Genomic DNA, 18275 nt, shown 5'->3' on the forward strand with positions numbered 1-18275 from the left:
AACATAGGGGTAAAAAAGGAATTGCAGAAAAATGAAGTTAAAAAAGTGAAAATTAAAATTTTCGTATTTTCCATCAATTTAGTCCCTATACACGTGGCTTTCTTTTTCCCACGTGTACAAGCCAACACAGCACACTAACGGACCTTTTGAACGGAGGGATGAAATTGATGGACGTCAAACAAATTCAGAGACTATTTTGATATTTGGTTAAATTGGGGGACGAATTTGGCCGACCCCTGAAAATTCCGGGATGAAATTGATGGTTGACTCTAATACAATAAGAAGAATTCATTGAAATTAAATAAAAAATGTAGGTAAGAAAAATAAATGTGATATTTTCCCCGTGAAAAAAAAAAACGAAGTTGAACTGGGAGAATCTGGAAGGTTCTGAAAACCCCATTTTGTGGTATATCACAAACCCCTTCTAAAACCCTACTCTATTCTCTCTACCAATTCAACGCAGCAGTTTTCGAATCTCACTACAATCCCTTCTTCGCTCTCTCCTCAATCCACTATGCACAGACTCTCCAAACGATCTTCCTCCGTCTCCGCCCTTCTCCGTTACGGCGGCGCACTTCGCTCTGAACCAGTTGCTCCTCCACTTTCTTCTGCTTACTCTCATTCGGTATTCATCTTTCTTGCTTTTTATCGTTAGATCATTTGAATTATTTTGTAAATCTCACGTTTTTGTGTTCTGTTTTGAGTGATTATGATTATTATTATACCAAGCACGAACACCTGATACTACCACACCGATAATAATTTGAGAAAATGATGATAAAATTGAATATAATTACATGTGTCTGGTGTCCCACAACATGACACCAGAAACAACACTCACACGTACTGACTCGTTAACACCGATAATTATTTGAAAAAAGGACAAAATTGAATGTAATCATGTGTGTTGGTGTCGATACTGATGTGTGTCAGACACAGACACCGGATACACCTTTAATTAGAAATGTTGGTGATGTGGAGTGACCATTGTTACATGTTGAAGTTTGTTGGTTTTATGTTGTGGACATCATATCACATATAAGCTTAGCATCAACGCTCCTGATGGAAGGTGTGTTTGGTGTCAGTATCGTATCTAGTGCTGTATCCGGTGTTTGCCTGTCTCAGTGCTTCAAAGCATATAAGCTACATAGTTAGTTATATGTGTTAAATGATGACAAGTCCTTTTTGAAGTTTAAAAGTTGGAGCTTGGATAATTTCCGTTCTTGTTATTTTCAATATTTGTTGTGTTTTGCTTATATTTTTATCTGATTTTATTTGATTGTGAGCAGGTGGGAGAGAATGACACAAAACCCAGGTGGTACTCCATATTAAATTCTGAGAAATCCGGAAGTGTTAATCAGCTAAATTTGAAAAGAGATTTGTTTTTGGGAAAACGATATGAATCAACTGCCGCAGAATCTAATGCAACAAGTTCCCCACCAGCCGAGAAATTTGAGTACCAAGCTGAGGTACTGCCGTCTTTCGTATGTGTGTGGTCTGTTGCCTCCAGCGCAATTGTTAATATATTGTGATATATTTGTTTTGGCAGGTTAGTCGGCTCATGGACCTCATTGTTAACAGTTTATACAGTAACAAGGAAGTGTTTCTCAGGGAACTTATTAGGTATGTTCCATCACTATAGTAGGTGTTTTTGCTTTTTTTTTTTTTGTTTGTCTTGAAACCATTTTGGCAGAACTAGAAATTGTTCAATAGCTTGGTGATACCAGGTATAATTACTACTGTATAGTTTGAGCATTGGGGAATGTATGTTTCAGTGTTATGGAATATACTCAACTATGTTCATAATAATTTTAACTTAATTTTCTCTTTTAAGAGCATACCTTGGTTCTGGTTTTCCCTTTCCCTCAATAATTACTACTATATAGTTTGAGCATCGGTGAATGTTATGTTTCAGTGTTATGGAATATGCTCAACTATGTTCATAATAAATTTAACTTAATTTTCCCTTTTAAGAACACACCTTGGTTCTGGTTTTCCCTTTCCCCCAATAGATTGCAACAAGTTTCAGTGTTCATTTTGAAAAAAGTTACTTACGCCTCTCTCTCTCTCTCTCTCTACAAGAAAACTATTTATAGAAATCGGTGCAATATATTGTTAGAAATCTCATAGAATGGGAAAATCTTGGGAAGGGCTGTTTTTTTTATTTTTTTATAGGTTGTTTTACCTTGATTTTACAAGTGGTTAATTCGACAAGTTGAACCTTTTGTATTTGATCCATGTCAAAGAAATTCGACAAGTTGAACCTTTCGTATTTGATCCATGACATAGAGATTCGACAAGTTGAACATTTGAAATAAAAAAACCCTTGTGACCAAGCTACACCTCAAAATTTATATTGTTGAAAATGTCAAGTAACCTATGTCTTTGGTTTTAATTAAATGTTGCATTGTATTATCTAGTTTTTAAATCCATGCGTTCTTTTTCACAGTAATGCAAGTGATGCCTTGGATAAGCTACGGTTTTTGAGTGTTACAGAGCCTGATCTAATGAAGGATGCTATTGATTTTGATATCCGAATTCAAACTGATAAGGATAACGGGATTATCACTATTACGTAAGTTAATTAGCTTTTTTTTTTTTTTTTTTTTTTTTTATATATATATTTTTGTTTACTTTAAATGCATTTGGTGATGTAACTTTCTTTTATGCAGTGATACAGGCATTGGTATGACTAAGCCGGAACTAGTTGACTGTCTTGGAACTATTGCTCAAAGTGGAACTGCAAAGTTTTTGAAAGCTCTAAAGGTGTTGCCTCTTTTTGAGAAAGATTTAGGATTATATTGACCTTATTCTGTTTTTCTGTTATGTATCTTGTGTGCTGTGCTGACGAAGGTGTTTCATTCAATAGGATAGCAAGGGTGCTGGTGCTGACAACAACTTAATTGGTCAATTTGGTGTGGGATTTTATTCTGCTTTTCTAGTTGCTGATCGGGTATGTATTTTTGGATAAAAGTGATTATAATATGGTACTTCAATTTAAGTTTTTAGGTGGCAGTTTATAAATGTATATTTTTTGTGTGGTTTGAAGGTGGTTGTCTCAACAAAGAGTCCAAAATCCGATAAGCAATATGTTTGGGAAGGAGAGGTAAATGCTAGCTCATATACCATAGCTGAGGAGACGGATCCTGAGAAGTTGATTCCAAGAGGAACTCGCCTTACACTGCACCTTAAGGTATGTCGGAAATTCCCATTTTCAACCTTCTGTTATTAGTTATTAGTTTCTTTATTTGTGAGCTTATGGTTGTTTGTGCATTTTGCCCATGACTTGTTTTCAGAGGGATGACAAAGGTTTTGCTCATCCAGAGAGGATTGAGAAGCTTGTGAAAAACTACTCCCAGTTTGTCTCATTTCCAATATACACTTGGCAGGAAAAGGGATTCACCAAAGAAGTATGACTATGCACTCTTGATCTTTTGGTTTTAATGACACTATGTATATTTTTGAGATTGTTTCATTTCCCAGCCCTTTCATGAAAACTGGATGTGAAATTGATTTTTAAGCTTTTATCATAATTTGTCTCATTACAGGTGGAGGTTGATGAGGATCCAGCAGAGGCGAAAAAGGACAACCAAGATGAGAAGACTGAGGTAATGTTTTGATTACAATGTGTATTCCCTGAACCAATTGTCCATGAAATTATGATTCCAGATGTTAAAGTTTAACTGCTACATATTTGATGACCGTTTTATAACTTCACTCATATATTTATAACAGAAGAAGAAGAAAACCAAGACTGTTGTTGAGAAGTACTGGGATTGGGAGCTGACAAATGAGACCCAACCTATCTGGGTTAGTTTTATGATTTCCAACTGCATGATGCGTGCTTAAAGTGGAAGTTGGTTACTTGAAATGGAGATTTACCCTTTGTTCTATATATGCAGCTTCGTAATCCTAAAGAAGTCACTAAAGAGGACTACAATGAGTTTTACAAGAAAACATTTAACGAATACTTGGAGCCATTGGCATCATCACACTTTACCACAGAGGTAGTTTTTTTGCTCAAGTGCAATCTTTATGTGTGATGATTCTTATATATACTTTGATTCATCTGGAAGATTTAGCTTGATAACCTCAGTTTTTCTCTAAAGAGGAATCATAATACTAATTTGAACGCTAATGTGTTGGTGGTGATGTTGCAGGGTGAGGTAGAATTTAGGTCTATACTTTATGTTCCTGCCTACGCTCCATCAGGGAAGGATGACGTAATCAATCCCAAGACCAAGAATATAAGACTTCATGTGAAGAGAGTATTCATTTCAGATGACTTCGATGGAGAACTGGTATAGGCACTTTGCTGTACCAGCTTGACTTCTTGAGTAACTAAATAGTTTAATTTTTTTCTTTTCATTAGTTTATTCTGCTCTGATGTATTATTTACTTGGAACAGTTCCCAAGATACTTAAGTTTTGTCAAAGGTGTGGTTGACTCAAATGACCTTCCACTCAATGTGTCACGTGAAATTCTTCAAGAGAGCCGCATAGTAAGTAGATAGGGTGCAGGCATGCACTTTACATATCCACATAATTTTCTTTGATAATACATGTATAAAACACTTGGTTTCAAATTGCTTAAATTTTGCTTTTATGTTGTGCACGAAGGTGCGGATCATGAGGAAACGGTTGGTCAGAAAGGCTTTTGACATGATTCTGGGTATATCCATGAGCGACAACAGAGAGGTATGATCTAATTCTGAAAATTTGTAGTTAGAAAGTTTTTTTCATTTTTCTTATGAAGTTGTATTACTTGTCTCTTTATAAAACTGCTATTTATAGAAATGCTTTTCCTGTTAATATTTTACCAGCTGCCTTGTTCTGTGTGTAGGACTATGAAAAGTTCTGGGATAACTTTGGCAAACACTTGAAATTGGGTTGCATTGAAGACCGTGAGAATCACAAACGTCTTGCTCCGTTGCTTCGGTTTTACTCATCACAAAGTGATGAAGAGTTTATCAGCTTGGATGAATATGTTGAGAACATGAAACCGGATCAAAAGGATATTTATTACATTGCTGCTGACAGTGTGAATAGTGCAAAGAACACACCTTTCTTGGAGAAACTGGCGGAGAAGGAACTTGAAGTATAAGTTTGTTTTTATTAGAGTTTATAAATTTTGATAAACTATTGTTTATTTATTTATTTATTGGTGCTTTTGTTATGTAATTTTGTAGGTGCTGTTTTTGGTGGATCCAATAGATGAGGTTGCAATCCAAAATATCAAAACATACAAGGAAAAGAATTTTGTTGACATTAGCAAGGAAGACTTGGATCTAGGTTTTATTCTTTTAATTATGTTTTCTTTTCGTAATTAATTTTGGATTAATGCTATATTGGACAAACACTCAACTTTCTGAAGCATATTTACGTTTCATTGATAAAATATTTGCCAGTATGCCGTACAGCGGCATGTATTCATGGTAACTATTTGAACATGCTAAATGTAGTTTGCTGTTTCTGTAGGTGATAAGAATGAGGAAAAGGAAAAGGAAATGAAGCAGGAGTTCAGTTCAACAATTGACTGGATTAAGAAACGTTTGGGCGATAAAGTTGCAAGTGTGCAGATTTCAAACCGACTGAGCTCTTCGCCTTGTGTCCTGGTGTCAGGAAAATTTGGTTGGTCTGCGAACATGGAAAGGTTAGTTTTTCTTTATCGTACGTATTTTATAATATATTTTTGATTTTTTTTTTCTTTCGAAAATGAAAGTGACACTGCTGTGTTTAAATCAAATTTGCTGCTGCAGGCTAATGAAGGCACAAACTATGGGTGATCCCGCTAGCATGGAATTCATGAAAAGCAGAAGGGTTTTTGAGATCAACCCTGACCACTCTATTATCAGGAATTTGGATGTATGAATATTTTTTTGTCATGTATAGTAAGTCTAATGATAATAACAAACTATAAATTGAAATAATGGTAATGTATTCTATTGGTAAATTTCAGGCTGCATGTAAAACTAATCCCGAAGATCAAGAGGCCCTAAGAGCGATTGATCTTTTGTACGATGCAGCTTTGGTTTCAAGTGGATTTACGGTAAGCTATTGGTTATTGCTACTCTTATACAATGATTTAGGTTCCACTGCGAAATTGGATCCTATGATGTACTGACATAGTCAACACTATATATTACACTGACACGTCAATACCGATAATAATTTGAGAAAATAAAATATTAAATGTAACATGTGTCAGTGTCCCACACTAACACGGGTTGGATACTAAACAAATCTTTAATCTAAACTGTTGGTGCTATATCGCATCATATAAAGATGACTTGCACCTCACGAATGATGCTAAATATTTGGTAAATGGATCACATGCTAGTGGATTTTAGCAGTCATTCAAACCAAAATGTGCATTGTGGTAAGGATTGTATCCTCTAACTCAATTTATTGGTGTTGCAGCCTGACAATCCAGCACAGCTTGGAGGAAAGATATACGAGATGATGGGTATGGCTCTTGGTGGTAAATGGTCATCTCCTAATCATTTTGAGTCCGCTCAAACACAATACCATGTCCCAGAAACTGTAGAAGCTGAAGTGGTCGAGCCTACTGAGGCTGGCAATCAAAAGTGAGATGACTGATAAAGATTTTTGTTTTCACTTCTCTCTTCTAGCAAAACTATATATCTGAAGAAAATTGGTGGTGGAATTTTTTTAGACATGTTGAGTAACTTTCAGTATAAAGCCAAGCATGTGTAATTCGTCGTTTTTGGCTTGATATTAGTTAACCTATTCATTATCGCCATGTCTTATTTGACATCTTTTGTAGTTCATTTTTTATTTTTTAGAACCATATACTACTCTGGGACAGTTCTAATGATCCGGTAACCTTGCCATTAGACATGACATAAAAATGTGATTAAAACTCACGAACTTTAACTGGACATTTAGTGTGACGCAGGGTGTCTTTTAATGGTTGATGTTTTAATTACAACATATAAGTAAAAAATAATCATACACCTATTGTGATTTTATGGTTGTCTAAATATAATATTAGTATTCTATTATTTTTTATGAAATTTATTTCTATCAGTTTCTTTTGTTAGTTTTGCTTCACAGTCAAGCTTATATAAGCGTAGAGTAAAGAGTTTCAAATTGTACATTCATGGTGACGTAAAATTAAAAGCAAGTTATATTGGGATGTGATAATAATAATATTGACGGCACATTATATCCAAACATGCATTAATTGAAGTGGACATGAGAAACCAGTGTTCGCTAAAATTTTCAGTTTTTTAAGCATCACTGTTGTTGTAGTTTAAGCTTTGGATGGAATGCAGAGAAAGTGATAATGAAATCAATTTTTGGATAATTTTCCTATTCAAAACGCGTTCTCCTTAGTTGTATCTCAGTAATCTTTGTTGTGATATACAATATGTTTAATAGATACTATCTGATGAATGTGGCGATATGATGTGTGAATTGAGTCATTATTGATCACGAACACGAATTTTTAAACGGTTGCACCATGTTGTAAAAAAAAATAGAAAATCATTTAATCAGTGATACTTATTTTGTCGTGACAATGATTAGTTTTTGTTAGAAATCTTTGACATCATTGGATCATGGATCGAAAAACAGTTACATTGTTTCTTTTTGCAACTAAAACATTTTAGATGCATTATGACTTATGAGTTTAAAGCCTTTAAAATTCGCTCAATATATAAGCATGATGGTTGATGTTTTTGAACTATATGCAAACCAATGCACACTAAATCTTGGCTGTTGAATTCATGTCTAGGTTGTCTCTTTCTTTCTGTCTTTCTACAAGCTAATATTAATGATACTTTGCTAGTTGATTCACCAATACCATTCATATCAATTCGTTGCTGCTATAAAACAAATTAAAGTTAACAACCATTAAACCATATAAATTTAGTAAAAAAAATCATTAAACAAATAAATTGAGTTTTTTTTTGTTATTTGCCTTTTTTTTTTTCCTCTCTCTTCGACAGAAATTGTATGCCCGTTGTTGCTTCTTATTCATAATGATAGTTGTTACTAGTTCATTACATCGTAAGTTAAAAGTACAGATAACCAATATCAATGGTGTATTGTCATAATGATCATATACAAATTAGAAAATGAAATAAAACATTTTTTTTTTTTGAAACGGCTTATATATATATATATATCACCAACTTATACGAGAAGTACAAAAGGTAGGCGAAGGCAAAAGCGCCAAAACAAAAGCTACAAGACTGAGGTTACAACATTGCTGCGACCAACAGCAAGCCACCAAACAGAAAAACCAGAAAAAAGCCCAAACCAGTCCTAAAAAACAGAAAAATCTGCAACCAAACAGCACAGTTCCTGCCTCATAACAGAAGCCGAAAACACTACAGACACCAGCAACACCGAAAGTCCCGGACGCCTCTAAAACTACCCCAACTATCTCAGAAGACATTCCTTGGGGTTCCGACACCACTCATAATAGAGGCAGGGAGGACTTTTCAGTCTAGTAACCGCCCAATTCCACGAAAGCACCATAATTTCATCAACAATTTCACCAAATTCTTTCACAAGATTACTAAAAATCCTATCATTTCTCACTTTCCAAATGTCCATAATACCGCATGCCAAATCATCCAATATCCTTTACAAAGCTTTTTCTTCCCGGTCTCCCCACTCCAACATTCAAAATGTTGAAACAGAGATCGAGGTGTAATAAAATTAAACAATAAAACAAAATTTGTATATATTGCATTGTTATACATGCTAAGCAATACCTTTTTTATTTATTAAAAATCATAATAACCAAAGGCATGTATGTACCTCTTGTGTGAAAAAACACTAAGTGTTAATTCTTTCAATTGGTAGAAGGCTTTCCTCATAAACTATTATTTGGCAGCTCTGGCCTGTTTCACCTTTGACACCAAGCTCTTCAATTTTTTGGGTGATTAAATTAAAACAAACTAGTTTGTTATCCTTTTTTTTCAAGTATATATCACCATTTTTACCAACTCCAATAGGATGCTCAACACAGGTCAACGGACCCACAATAAAAAGTTTGATCCATGACTCCTTCACTCCGACTTCACCCAAAATTGATATATGAAAAGTTGTTGACTCTACATAATTTAAAATTAATCCAATTGAACCATTTAACACATTTAAGTGTCTAAACACTTGTCTAGAATCAATATCATTCATGTTCAAAGGTATGAAGGTTTTCACAAATACCTCACTGTATAAGTCAAATGACACCAAATAAACTTCATCAGATGTTTCACATTCGCCCCACCAGTGGCACACTCCATCCATGTACACTTGAACCATACCACCATAAGCTTGTGTAGGCATATTTATATCAAGTTTTCTCCAAGAGTTGCTTTTAAGACAATATATCTCCCACAAGGAAGAGTGATATCCATCTTTCCATGTCTCATCCGAATCTTCGTCAGTTTTTGGATAAAATGATATATATCGAATCACTTTGTAGTCATCTTTAACTTGGTCATAACCAAATCCATGAAGACAAATCATAGGATCCCAACATGGAGATTCAAACGCAAAAGGACTAGGAGGAGTGGCTTTGAATTCCCCGGTAGTCGTGTTCCACAATGCAATTCTTTGTAGTTCTTCAATACAAAGAATGCCACCATCTCTACCATCATCTTCAATACAAAGAATGCCATTAACACACCCCCGAACAAGGAAATGAAATTCATCCTTTTGAAATGGATTTGGCCAATCTAATTTGACCATATTTTGAAACCTCTCACCAAAAAGAGAATACAACATAGGACGAGATATGTGACCGAATCTATGGGGTTCACGAAATTGTAGGAAGTGGGATGTATCGTTGCAATAAGGATTCTTGGATAAGAAATTCTTTCGAAACATGTTCATGAAATAAGAATTTTTAAACAAAAGAGACCATGATTTACGCACACAACCAAATCGAAACAAAGATTTAAGAGGAAGTTTTGACAAAATAACCAACGCAACATCTTCATATACGTGATCACTAACCTTTTCTTTCGTTGCTACCATTAATTCCCCCATCTCTAAACTCCAGTGAGAGAAGCCGCTGAAGACAAACAAACTGTCAACAATTGTTTGAATTCTTTTACGAGAAATTCTTGTGTATGAACGAACCTAACCTATCATCCTTACAAACAACAAACTAAAACATGACACTTCATTGTTTTTCCACCATAAATGGTGTTGGTGGTGAATGGTGATGGAAGATCACGAATTAGTGGTGCTGGAGAGAGAGGACTAGTTGATTCATTTTTTTATAATTATTTTAAAAGAAAACAACGACGTGTCATATTTTAATTTATTGTTTGTAAGGATGATAGGTTAGGTTCGTGCCTACACAAGAATTTTTCTTGTTTTACAAAATGGATTAAGTTTATACAAACAAACCCTCCATCTCTGATCATATTTTTAAACAATATTTTTTTACGTATTTTTTTTAATTCAAGAATAATAATAATTATTTGGTCAAAAAGCATATTAATAATAACTATTAAAAATTGTAAGATTTGGTCAAGATTTGTTATAGTCGACAGTATTTACTTTCCATATTTTTGTATTTCAAATACATTTATGAGTGAAAAAAAATACTCGTACTGGGATGACCGCTGCTAGCATGGGCTAGAATTTCATCATAGTTGAGGGAGACAATATTACGATGTATCTAATGTCAGTTAAATTCAAACATGGGATAAAAGAGCGGAGGTTTATTAACTAATAAACGCAAAAAAAAAACTAATACTTAAGCATGAAATTTTTGGATGAAGATGCATTATCATTCTCACTTGTAATTACATTATAGGCTCCCTCGGATTTTTGGATTAGTTTTTTTGGATATAGGCTCCTTTTAGGGTAAAGATATGGTGTCAATCTAACTTGTAGGATTTTTTTCGTAGTCAAATATGATGCTCAAACCCATTATAGGCTCCCTCGGAACTTTGAACATTATAATGAATCAATGCTTAAGTATTAGATTTTACTCAAATATGACGGGTTTTACATTATAGGCTCCTTTAAATTTTTGGATTTTTTTCGTAGTCAAATATGATGCTCAAACCTATTATAGGCTCCCTCGAAACTTTGAACATTATAATGAATCAATGCTTAAGTATTTTTATTAACTCCTCTAATGTCTTAAGCTTTTAGGGTAAAAAATAAACCATGATTATTGATCAATGGTTGATTGAAGCTTTTGATACATTTTATTGAAGAAACTATGTTAAGGGAAAATCTGTCATAGTAAAACATGATGAAGTTATACAAATGGTATTGGTGCCCGAGTGATTGTTTGATAAGGTAACGCATGGTGGTGTCAATTGGCCGGTGTTTTGTTGGGTCGGTTATGGTGTTGGTAGGCCTGCTGCTACGGTTGTGTTGTGGGTTCTGTTTCCTGCTAAATTGTGTACCGTATCTTTATGGCCCTTTTTGTATCTTCTGTTTGTTTTGTGAGCTTTTTAGTGTGTCTTGTTGTTCTGAATTTTATCAAACCTGCTTCTATTTTGCTCTAAGTACGTATTTTATTACAGGATATTGATTATGGTCAGCTTCTGGTATTGATGGGATCTGCTAAAACAGCAAGTGTGGTAAGGAATGAGTGCAAGCACTGCTGGCCTATCCTGCCAACTGGTTTTGAGCTGATGCACAAAGAAAGGATATGCAAATGGAAAAGCTCCATATCAGATAAAATATTGCTACTGAAGTTTTGTAGCTAGAACCCCAACTGTTACAACAGGGAAAACAATTACAACAGGGACTGATATAGCAGAACCCCAACTGTCATAACAGTAAAACAAAACAAGCCCAACCAAGCATAAAAATGCGACAGAAAATTCGTTAAGTAATATTACTTTCAGCATCGATAACATGATCATCCTTACAAATCAAAATATCCAAATTTTAACACAAAATAAAGCTAAAAAAATCCAAAAGTTGTGTCTTAGTCGTGTCTTTTGATGGCTGGATCATTCAACTTGCGTCTTTGATTATTGTGCTGATATTTCATGTGGTGTTGTTCCTACAAAAAGACACAAAGGAATTAGTGTTTTTTGTATTAAAATTTGATTGTATTCCCACACAATAAAAAACTAATAGATTGTATTTTCTTATAATAAGAAGACTTCAAACCAATACCTGCAACAAATTAGAACAAGTAGCATTATGGTTTGTGACCTGAGAGTAATAAGGAGCCTGCAAAGAATATATAATTAACCACTTATGTTCATTATAAAAATGTTCAAATAAAAACAAAACAACACCAAAATCAATATTTGCACCTTGTTTACTTGACCAAAATGTTCTTGATTTGGATTGAAGGGAGTTAAAGTATTCACATTACCATTTTCACTGCTACAAACATAGTTATGCTCCTGTTATAGATATTAACATACAAAACATAGATAACTAGTATGCAATATCATATTAAATATTTCAAATAACAAAAAGCCAATCATTTTTAATTAAATGAAAGTAAGAATGAAAGTAATAAATCAGATTTACTTGAATACTATCTTGTGTCCCAGTCCCATCAATAATTTAATAGCTAAGAAACTCTTCATTTGTAGTATTTTGAACTACATGCAATCTTTGTCCCTGTCATAGAAAAAATTAAAATTAGACACACACACAAACGTATATACACACACACACTACTATGTTCAACTACATAAATAGTAGTAGTATTTAACCATTCAACCATTTAGGACTATGTTCACACTAAAATATATACATAGAAATAGACAGACCAATGAATCTTATATTTGCACCTGATTTGCATGACTAGTATATGCTTTGTTTACATTGGCCCTGCCAATCAGTGGAAGTTGTGATGCTAAGAAGAAAAGAGATGAATATATCAATTTCTTATTCAAAAGCAAAACTACTGAAGCAAGCAATAAGCCATAAGCAATTTTCTATCATATACACATAAGCCACAACTGCAACATACGAGTGCTTTCATATTTTCAGTAAAGCATTAATCTTGCAATTTTTTCTAACTCAATATCAACACACATGTACTTAATAGCATAATTTTATCCTCAACCCACATGGTTAGGCTCAAGAATCATTGGGGGTATACATATATGCACAATTTCTTAACATACCTGATTCACAAAGGCGAGAGTACGAAAACAGAAGACGATGACGACGATTCACAAAGGCAAGAGCACGAAAACCAGAAGACGACGACGCTAGTTCACAACAAACGAGAGTGAATTCCAACAACAGTTTTGATTCGCGGGAAAGGGGAGACAATTACGGCGGGAGTGCGTGGTGATGAACGTGGGTTTGATTTCTGTTTTTAGAGACTGTGAGTTTTTTTTTTCATTAAAAAAAAAAAATCAGAAACTGCAGCGCGTGCAAATGAGCTACAATCACGCGTCCGTGAAATTTCGTTGCCTATCCTTCCATATTGAACAACATTTCTCAAAAGATATATAACTCATAAATTATAGTATGCTTTTTTTTTTTCCTTTCAGAAAAAAAACAGCCAATTTAAATGAAAATCAACATTGTTACCACTGAGGCACAAGATAATGTGAATACAAAGTTTCAAAACACGGTTTCAAAATCAAATGACAGTTTCAGTAGTAGCAATTTCATATATAGAATCATGTGCTTTTGTACAGAATAGAGCATATTCCAATTTAAAACCTTTCAAGCCATATCTCACATGATATATATCGGTGTATTATGGGGTCACAATTCGCAATACATATTCAGAATCACAAAGACAAATGGCAATGTGTTAGTTAATGGAATGGAAAACATATATTTTTTGAAGAAGTTGAGTTTTCTATTGTATTGTTAATTTTTTATTTTTTTTAAATGAAACCAATTTCATTAAAAAGGATGGAGTTTCTTCGATCCAAACAAGGTCCGAATTGGATAAAAGAGCAAATTTTGCTAAGTAATGTGCAGCATAGTTAGCCACGCGTCTAACATGAGCAAAACTAATAGAATTAAAGCTAAGACTAAGTTTGATGCACTCATTTACAATTGTTTCTAAATATGTCGATACATCGTCTCCAATTGCCGTAATCACATTCCATGAATCTGATTAAGTTCTCCTTAATATTGTGGTAACCATCTACAAAACTCCAACAACATCTTCCATAACTAATATAAAATGCTAAAATCCCCATTATACAACATGCTCTTCCCGACAAAGAATTATACATGAAAGCGAAGTCATGAGGGTAGAAAAGTATGTTTCTGCGTTGTATAGAGATTTCTGTGTGTAATAATTTCAGTACAAATAGTGTGTTGCTCAAAACAATAAATCTATAAACTTGAAAAATGAATGTTTCTTCTTTCCAAAAAATAAGTAATAGATTCTTTCTCTTCTCTGGACGGTGGAAATGAGGCCAATAACATTTGCAGAACAGTAATGGCCTAGGCTAAAATGAAAAAACTGGTCAGTTGTATCCTTCTTGCGCAGATGATTTATAAGGTGGACGGCGTAAATGCATCAAAGGTATTCACCAGCCTCCACAAAATGGTACTTTGACCAAATTAGAAAAAAGATTAAATATATTAATGGCCACTTAATATGAGGAGATGACTTTTACAGAAAGGGTTACAACAAGTGTTCCGAAATCACTAGAGATCAGACGATTGCCGGCCGAAAGGTCCACACTCATTGAGGTGGTTGTGCCAAGGTAAGAATTTTTTTTTTTTTTTTTAACATTTTACAATTTCTTACTTTATTTCGTTTTGTGGAGGTTGATGATTAACTTTAATGCATTTAGGCCGTCCACCTTAATCATCTATGCAAGCAAGAACTACAAATGTTGCTAGCCTCATTTCCACCGTCCAGAGAAGAGAAAGAAACAATCAGTGTATTAGAAGAAAACTTAATAATTTCTCGAGTATGAATGAATCATACACAAAGTTATAAAACAACTCAAAAATTATAGAGATCAGTATATTTCATTTTGCTTTGGTTTCTTTAATCTGTTTCATTTCACTTTGATCCAATAAGTTACAAACATTATACAATTTCCTCCAATTTTTGTGGGTTAATATTTGGTCCCTGAGTTTTGCTGTTGGATAAAGAAGAAACAAAGGCTATAATGTTGATTAGAACGACAATTGTGTGTAGTATGATTAGACAATTGTTACTCAATAGTTTGGATCTCAATCTGAAATATTTTGAGTTAACAGTCCTTTTTATTCTCGTCTCCTTTGGCTTGTGTTATGTTTTTCTATTCATCTCCTTTCTATCGTCCCTTTGGAACTGAGAATGTTCTTAAGACCGAAAATAGTGTTGTATGATTTTTGTTCATTAGTTTTCTATGCTTTCTTGAGGTGTACACTCCCAGGTCTCAAGTCAAATACCACTCAGGCCAACCCGTTTTGTTGTCATTTTCAATAATTGTTAGCAGTTTTTACAGTAACAAGTGTTTCACAGTGAACTTATTAGGTCCCATTGTAGGTCTTTTTGCATTTTTCTATTTGACTTGGAAACCTTTTTTGGCCAAGCGATTCTAAATAGAATTATATAGTTTGAGGATTGATGAATGTTATATTTCAGTGCTAGCCTATTTTGTTCATCTTGATCATTGTTAATTAGCAAAGTGCATATATATAACTAAAATTTCACTCATGCTATATACTATTGGAAAAATTACAAGGCCAAATGAAGGTGAGGTAAAATAAAAGTGACAATAAACGGAGAAGAAAAAGCCATTATCTATTTTAGTGAATTCAGGTTCTATTTGTGCTTCATTTAGTAGTGTTTTCACTACTTATTTCGGACTCGTATACTTTTGTAGACATTGCTCTATGAGATTTTGCACATGTAAAGTGGCAAGTAAACTAAATCTGAAAAAGTTATTGTTAGCAATCTCTCGTAGTTGTAAGATGAACTAAACAGAACAGATTATTCAATAGTGCTTATTTCAGTTCATAATGATATATTTAGAAATCCAAGGACATATTGTGGCACTAATACTATCATCTTGCTTAGATAAAGATTATTCAACTATTTCAAGGACCTTATATAGCACTGCCCTGAAAAATATTACATGCGGATTTACTTCAAGAATTTATTGCGGAATTTGGGATAACATTGCAGGAAATGTGTTGTGTCTACAAAGCACAATAAATTTAGAAGGCAATTTCTGTCGAATTTGAAAATCCACTAAGGTTTTAGGGTGTACCTGAGATCCAAAGTCCTCGTAAATTTTCGCAGGAAATAAGAACATATGAATGAACATTGCTTTGTTCAAATTTCACAACAATAATAGCGTTGCAGTAAAATTATAACCACTATTTATCAACACATGCTATGATGCTAACATGACATAAATGTAAAGTTCAATATGACTGATAATATACAAAATTATCCCACACATATCAGAAGGTGTTTCTACATCAAACTTTAAGTTGTTGACATGAAATTAAATTAATAATAAAATACTGTAAGTGATAAGGAGTGAAATCATAATATTAATTAATTACAGAATACTGTAAATGAGATATGCAATGAAATCATAAGAAATTAATAACCACGTTCATGATAAAATAAAATAAATTAATGAATTTATTCTCTTTCAATCGACACAAGGCTTTCCTTGTAAGTTATTATCTGAGAATAATAACCTCCTTTAACACCAAATTGTTGGATTCTTTGTGTACTTAAATTAAAGCAAACTAGTTCATCATCGTTTTTTCTAAAGAATATATCACCATTCTTACTCACTCCAATAGGCCAACCGATGTCATGTAATTTAATAGTGAAGAGTTTGGTCCATGATTCCTTCACCCCGACTTCACCCAAAATTGATATGTGAAAAGTAGTTGTGTTTGCAAAATTCGAAATCAACGCAATTGACCGATTTAACATTGCTAAGTATCTATAATCAATATCATTCGTGTTTGTCAGTATAGATGTTGTCACAAACATTTCAGTAGTCAAGTTAAATGACACGAGATAATTTTTATTGTATGTTTTACTCAACCAATGACACACTCCATCCATGTACACATGACCGCCCACTTTATGTCGAGAAGATGAAGGCATATCTACATCAAGCTTTCTCCAAGAGTTGCTTTTTAGACAGTATATCTCCCACAAAGAATAAGGAGTATTTTTTCCCATGTTGCATGTTGTAGGATAAATTATTGCATGTCGAATCAACTTATAGTTATTTCTAATATGGTCATAACCAAACCCATGAAGATGAAGATAATTCAAGGAAGGTTGAGAAGCAAAAGGACTTGAAGGAATGATTTTGTTTTCCTTGGTAGCTAGATTCCACAATACAACTCTTCCTTGAGAGTTATAATCAATACAAATAATGCCATTGACACTAGTATAACCACAAATTTTAAAATGAATTCGATCATCGGAAAATAGATTTGGCCAATCTAATTCAACCCTATTCTCAAATCTCTCTCCAGAAAGAGAAAACAATCCCCCATGTCTAGCCGGGTAACCACTAATCACGTCAGTGTCAAACCATGATCGGTTGTAACGTAGGAAGAGAGATGTATCATTGTAATAAGAATGATTCTTATATAAGAAATTTCTTCGAAACATGGTCTTGAAATAAGGATTATCTAACAAGAAAGACCAAGATTTACGCACACAACCAAATCGAGTCAAGGATTTAAGAGGCAACTTTGACAGAATAATGATGGCAATATCGTCATGTATATGATTGTTCACCTTTCCATCAGCTGCGATCACTGATTTCTCCATCTTTACTTCAAGTAGAAGGGAATGAGTTGAGAGAATCTTTCTGAAGCCAACCCTAATTCAAGTGTAACATTAAAGAAAATTTGATCGGAATTATAAAATTGTTTGCTCCCAAATTAGAGATGTCACGCCTACGTTAAGATTTCAAACAAAATTTATACAAATACTTATTAATATAACTTGTTACTCAAGTGTTATATTTTTTAATATAATAACTTGTAACTCAAGTGTTATATTTTTTAATATAATAACTTGTAACTCAAGTGTTATATTTTTTAAATATAATAACTTGTAACTCAAGTGTTATATTTTTTAATATAACTTGTTACTCAAGGGTTATATTAAAGGCAATTCTTCGATTGGATAACTTGTTGCTCCCAAAACGGTACTACGCGGACGTCATGCCTAACTTGTTTACTTTTGAATAAGATTTTGTTGATTTAAAAAAAAAAAATTATGAGAATTGTTATAAGAATTAATATTATATTTGTTATATTTTTTTGAGGTAAAAAGATAAGTATAGTTTGTATTTTTTTTTTTAAAGATATTATATTTGTTATATAGTATTTTTT

General features: G+C 33.5%; 3 protein-coding genes across 3 annotated transcripts; 1 reads left to right on the forward strand and 2 right to left on the reverse strand.

The window, feature by feature from the left end:
• Positions 1–357: 357 nt before the first annotated feature.
• LOC11419641 (heat shock protein 90-6, mitochondrial) lies at positions 358–6901 on the forward strand. The gene is made up of 20 exons (XM_003617903.4): positions 358–625; positions 1290–1469; positions 1550–1623; positions 2450–2575; positions 2673–2766; positions 2870–2953; positions 3050–3193; positions 3297–3410; positions 3549–3608; positions 3736–3810; positions 3903–4007; positions 4161–4301; positions 4409–4501; positions 4620–4697; positions 4843–5097; positions 5189–5291; positions 5478–5652; positions 5759–5864; positions 5959–6048; positions 6420–6901. The coding sequence occupies exons 1-20, from the start codon at positions 515–517 to the stop codon at positions 6588–6590; spliced, it is 2379 nt and encodes a 792-aa protein (XP_003617951.1). The 5' UTR covers positions 358–514; the 3' UTR covers positions 6591–6901.
• A 1909-nt stretch (positions 6902–8810) lies between these two features.
• LOC11423039 (F-box/kelch-repeat protein At3g06240) lies at positions 8811–10025 on the reverse strand. The gene has a single exon (XM_003617905.1). The coding sequence runs from the start codon at positions 10023–10025 to the stop codon at positions 8811–8813; it is 1215 nt and encodes a 404-aa protein (XP_003617953.1).
• A 6520-nt stretch (positions 10026–16545) lies between these two features.
• On the reverse strand, positions 16546–17706 carry LOC120580703 (F-box/kelch-repeat protein At3g06240). The gene has a single exon (XM_039834778.1). It carries the CDS (start codon positions 17704–17706, stop codon positions 16546–16548), a length of 1161 nt encoding a protein of 386 aa, XP_039690712.1.
• Positions 17707–18275: the final 569 nt, after the last annotated feature.

The sequence above is a fragment of the Medicago truncatula genome, chromosome 5 (genome assembly GCF_003473485.1).
Source record: "Medicago truncatula cultivar Jemalong A17 chromosome 5, MtrunA17r5.0-ANR, whole genome shotgun sequence".
NCBI classification, from domain to species: domain Eukaryota; kingdom Viridiplantae; phylum Streptophyta; class Magnoliopsida; order Fabales; family Fabaceae; genus Medicago; species Medicago truncatula.

Coding starts and splice junctions, on each gene's coding strand:
- LOC120580703 (XM_039834778.1), bottom strand. CDS start 17,706: ATGGAGAAATCAGTGATCGCAGCTGATGGAAAGGTGAACAATCATATA.
- LOC11419641 (XM_003617903.4), top strand. CDS start 515: ATGCACAGACTCTCCAAACGATCTTCCTCCGTCTCCGCCCTTCTCCGT. Junction 3,194..3,296: donor GCCTTACACTGCACCTTAAG/GTATGTCGGAAA, acceptor ACTTGTTTTCAG/AGGGATGACAAAGGTTTTGC. Junction 5,653..5,758: donor TGGTCTGCGAACATGGAAAG/GTTAGTTTTTCT, acceptor TTGCTGCTGCAG/GCTAATGAAGGCACAAACTA.
- LOC11423039 (XM_003617905.1), bottom strand. CDS start 10,025: ATGGGGGAATTAATGGTAGCAACGAAAGAAAAGGTTAGTGATCACGTA.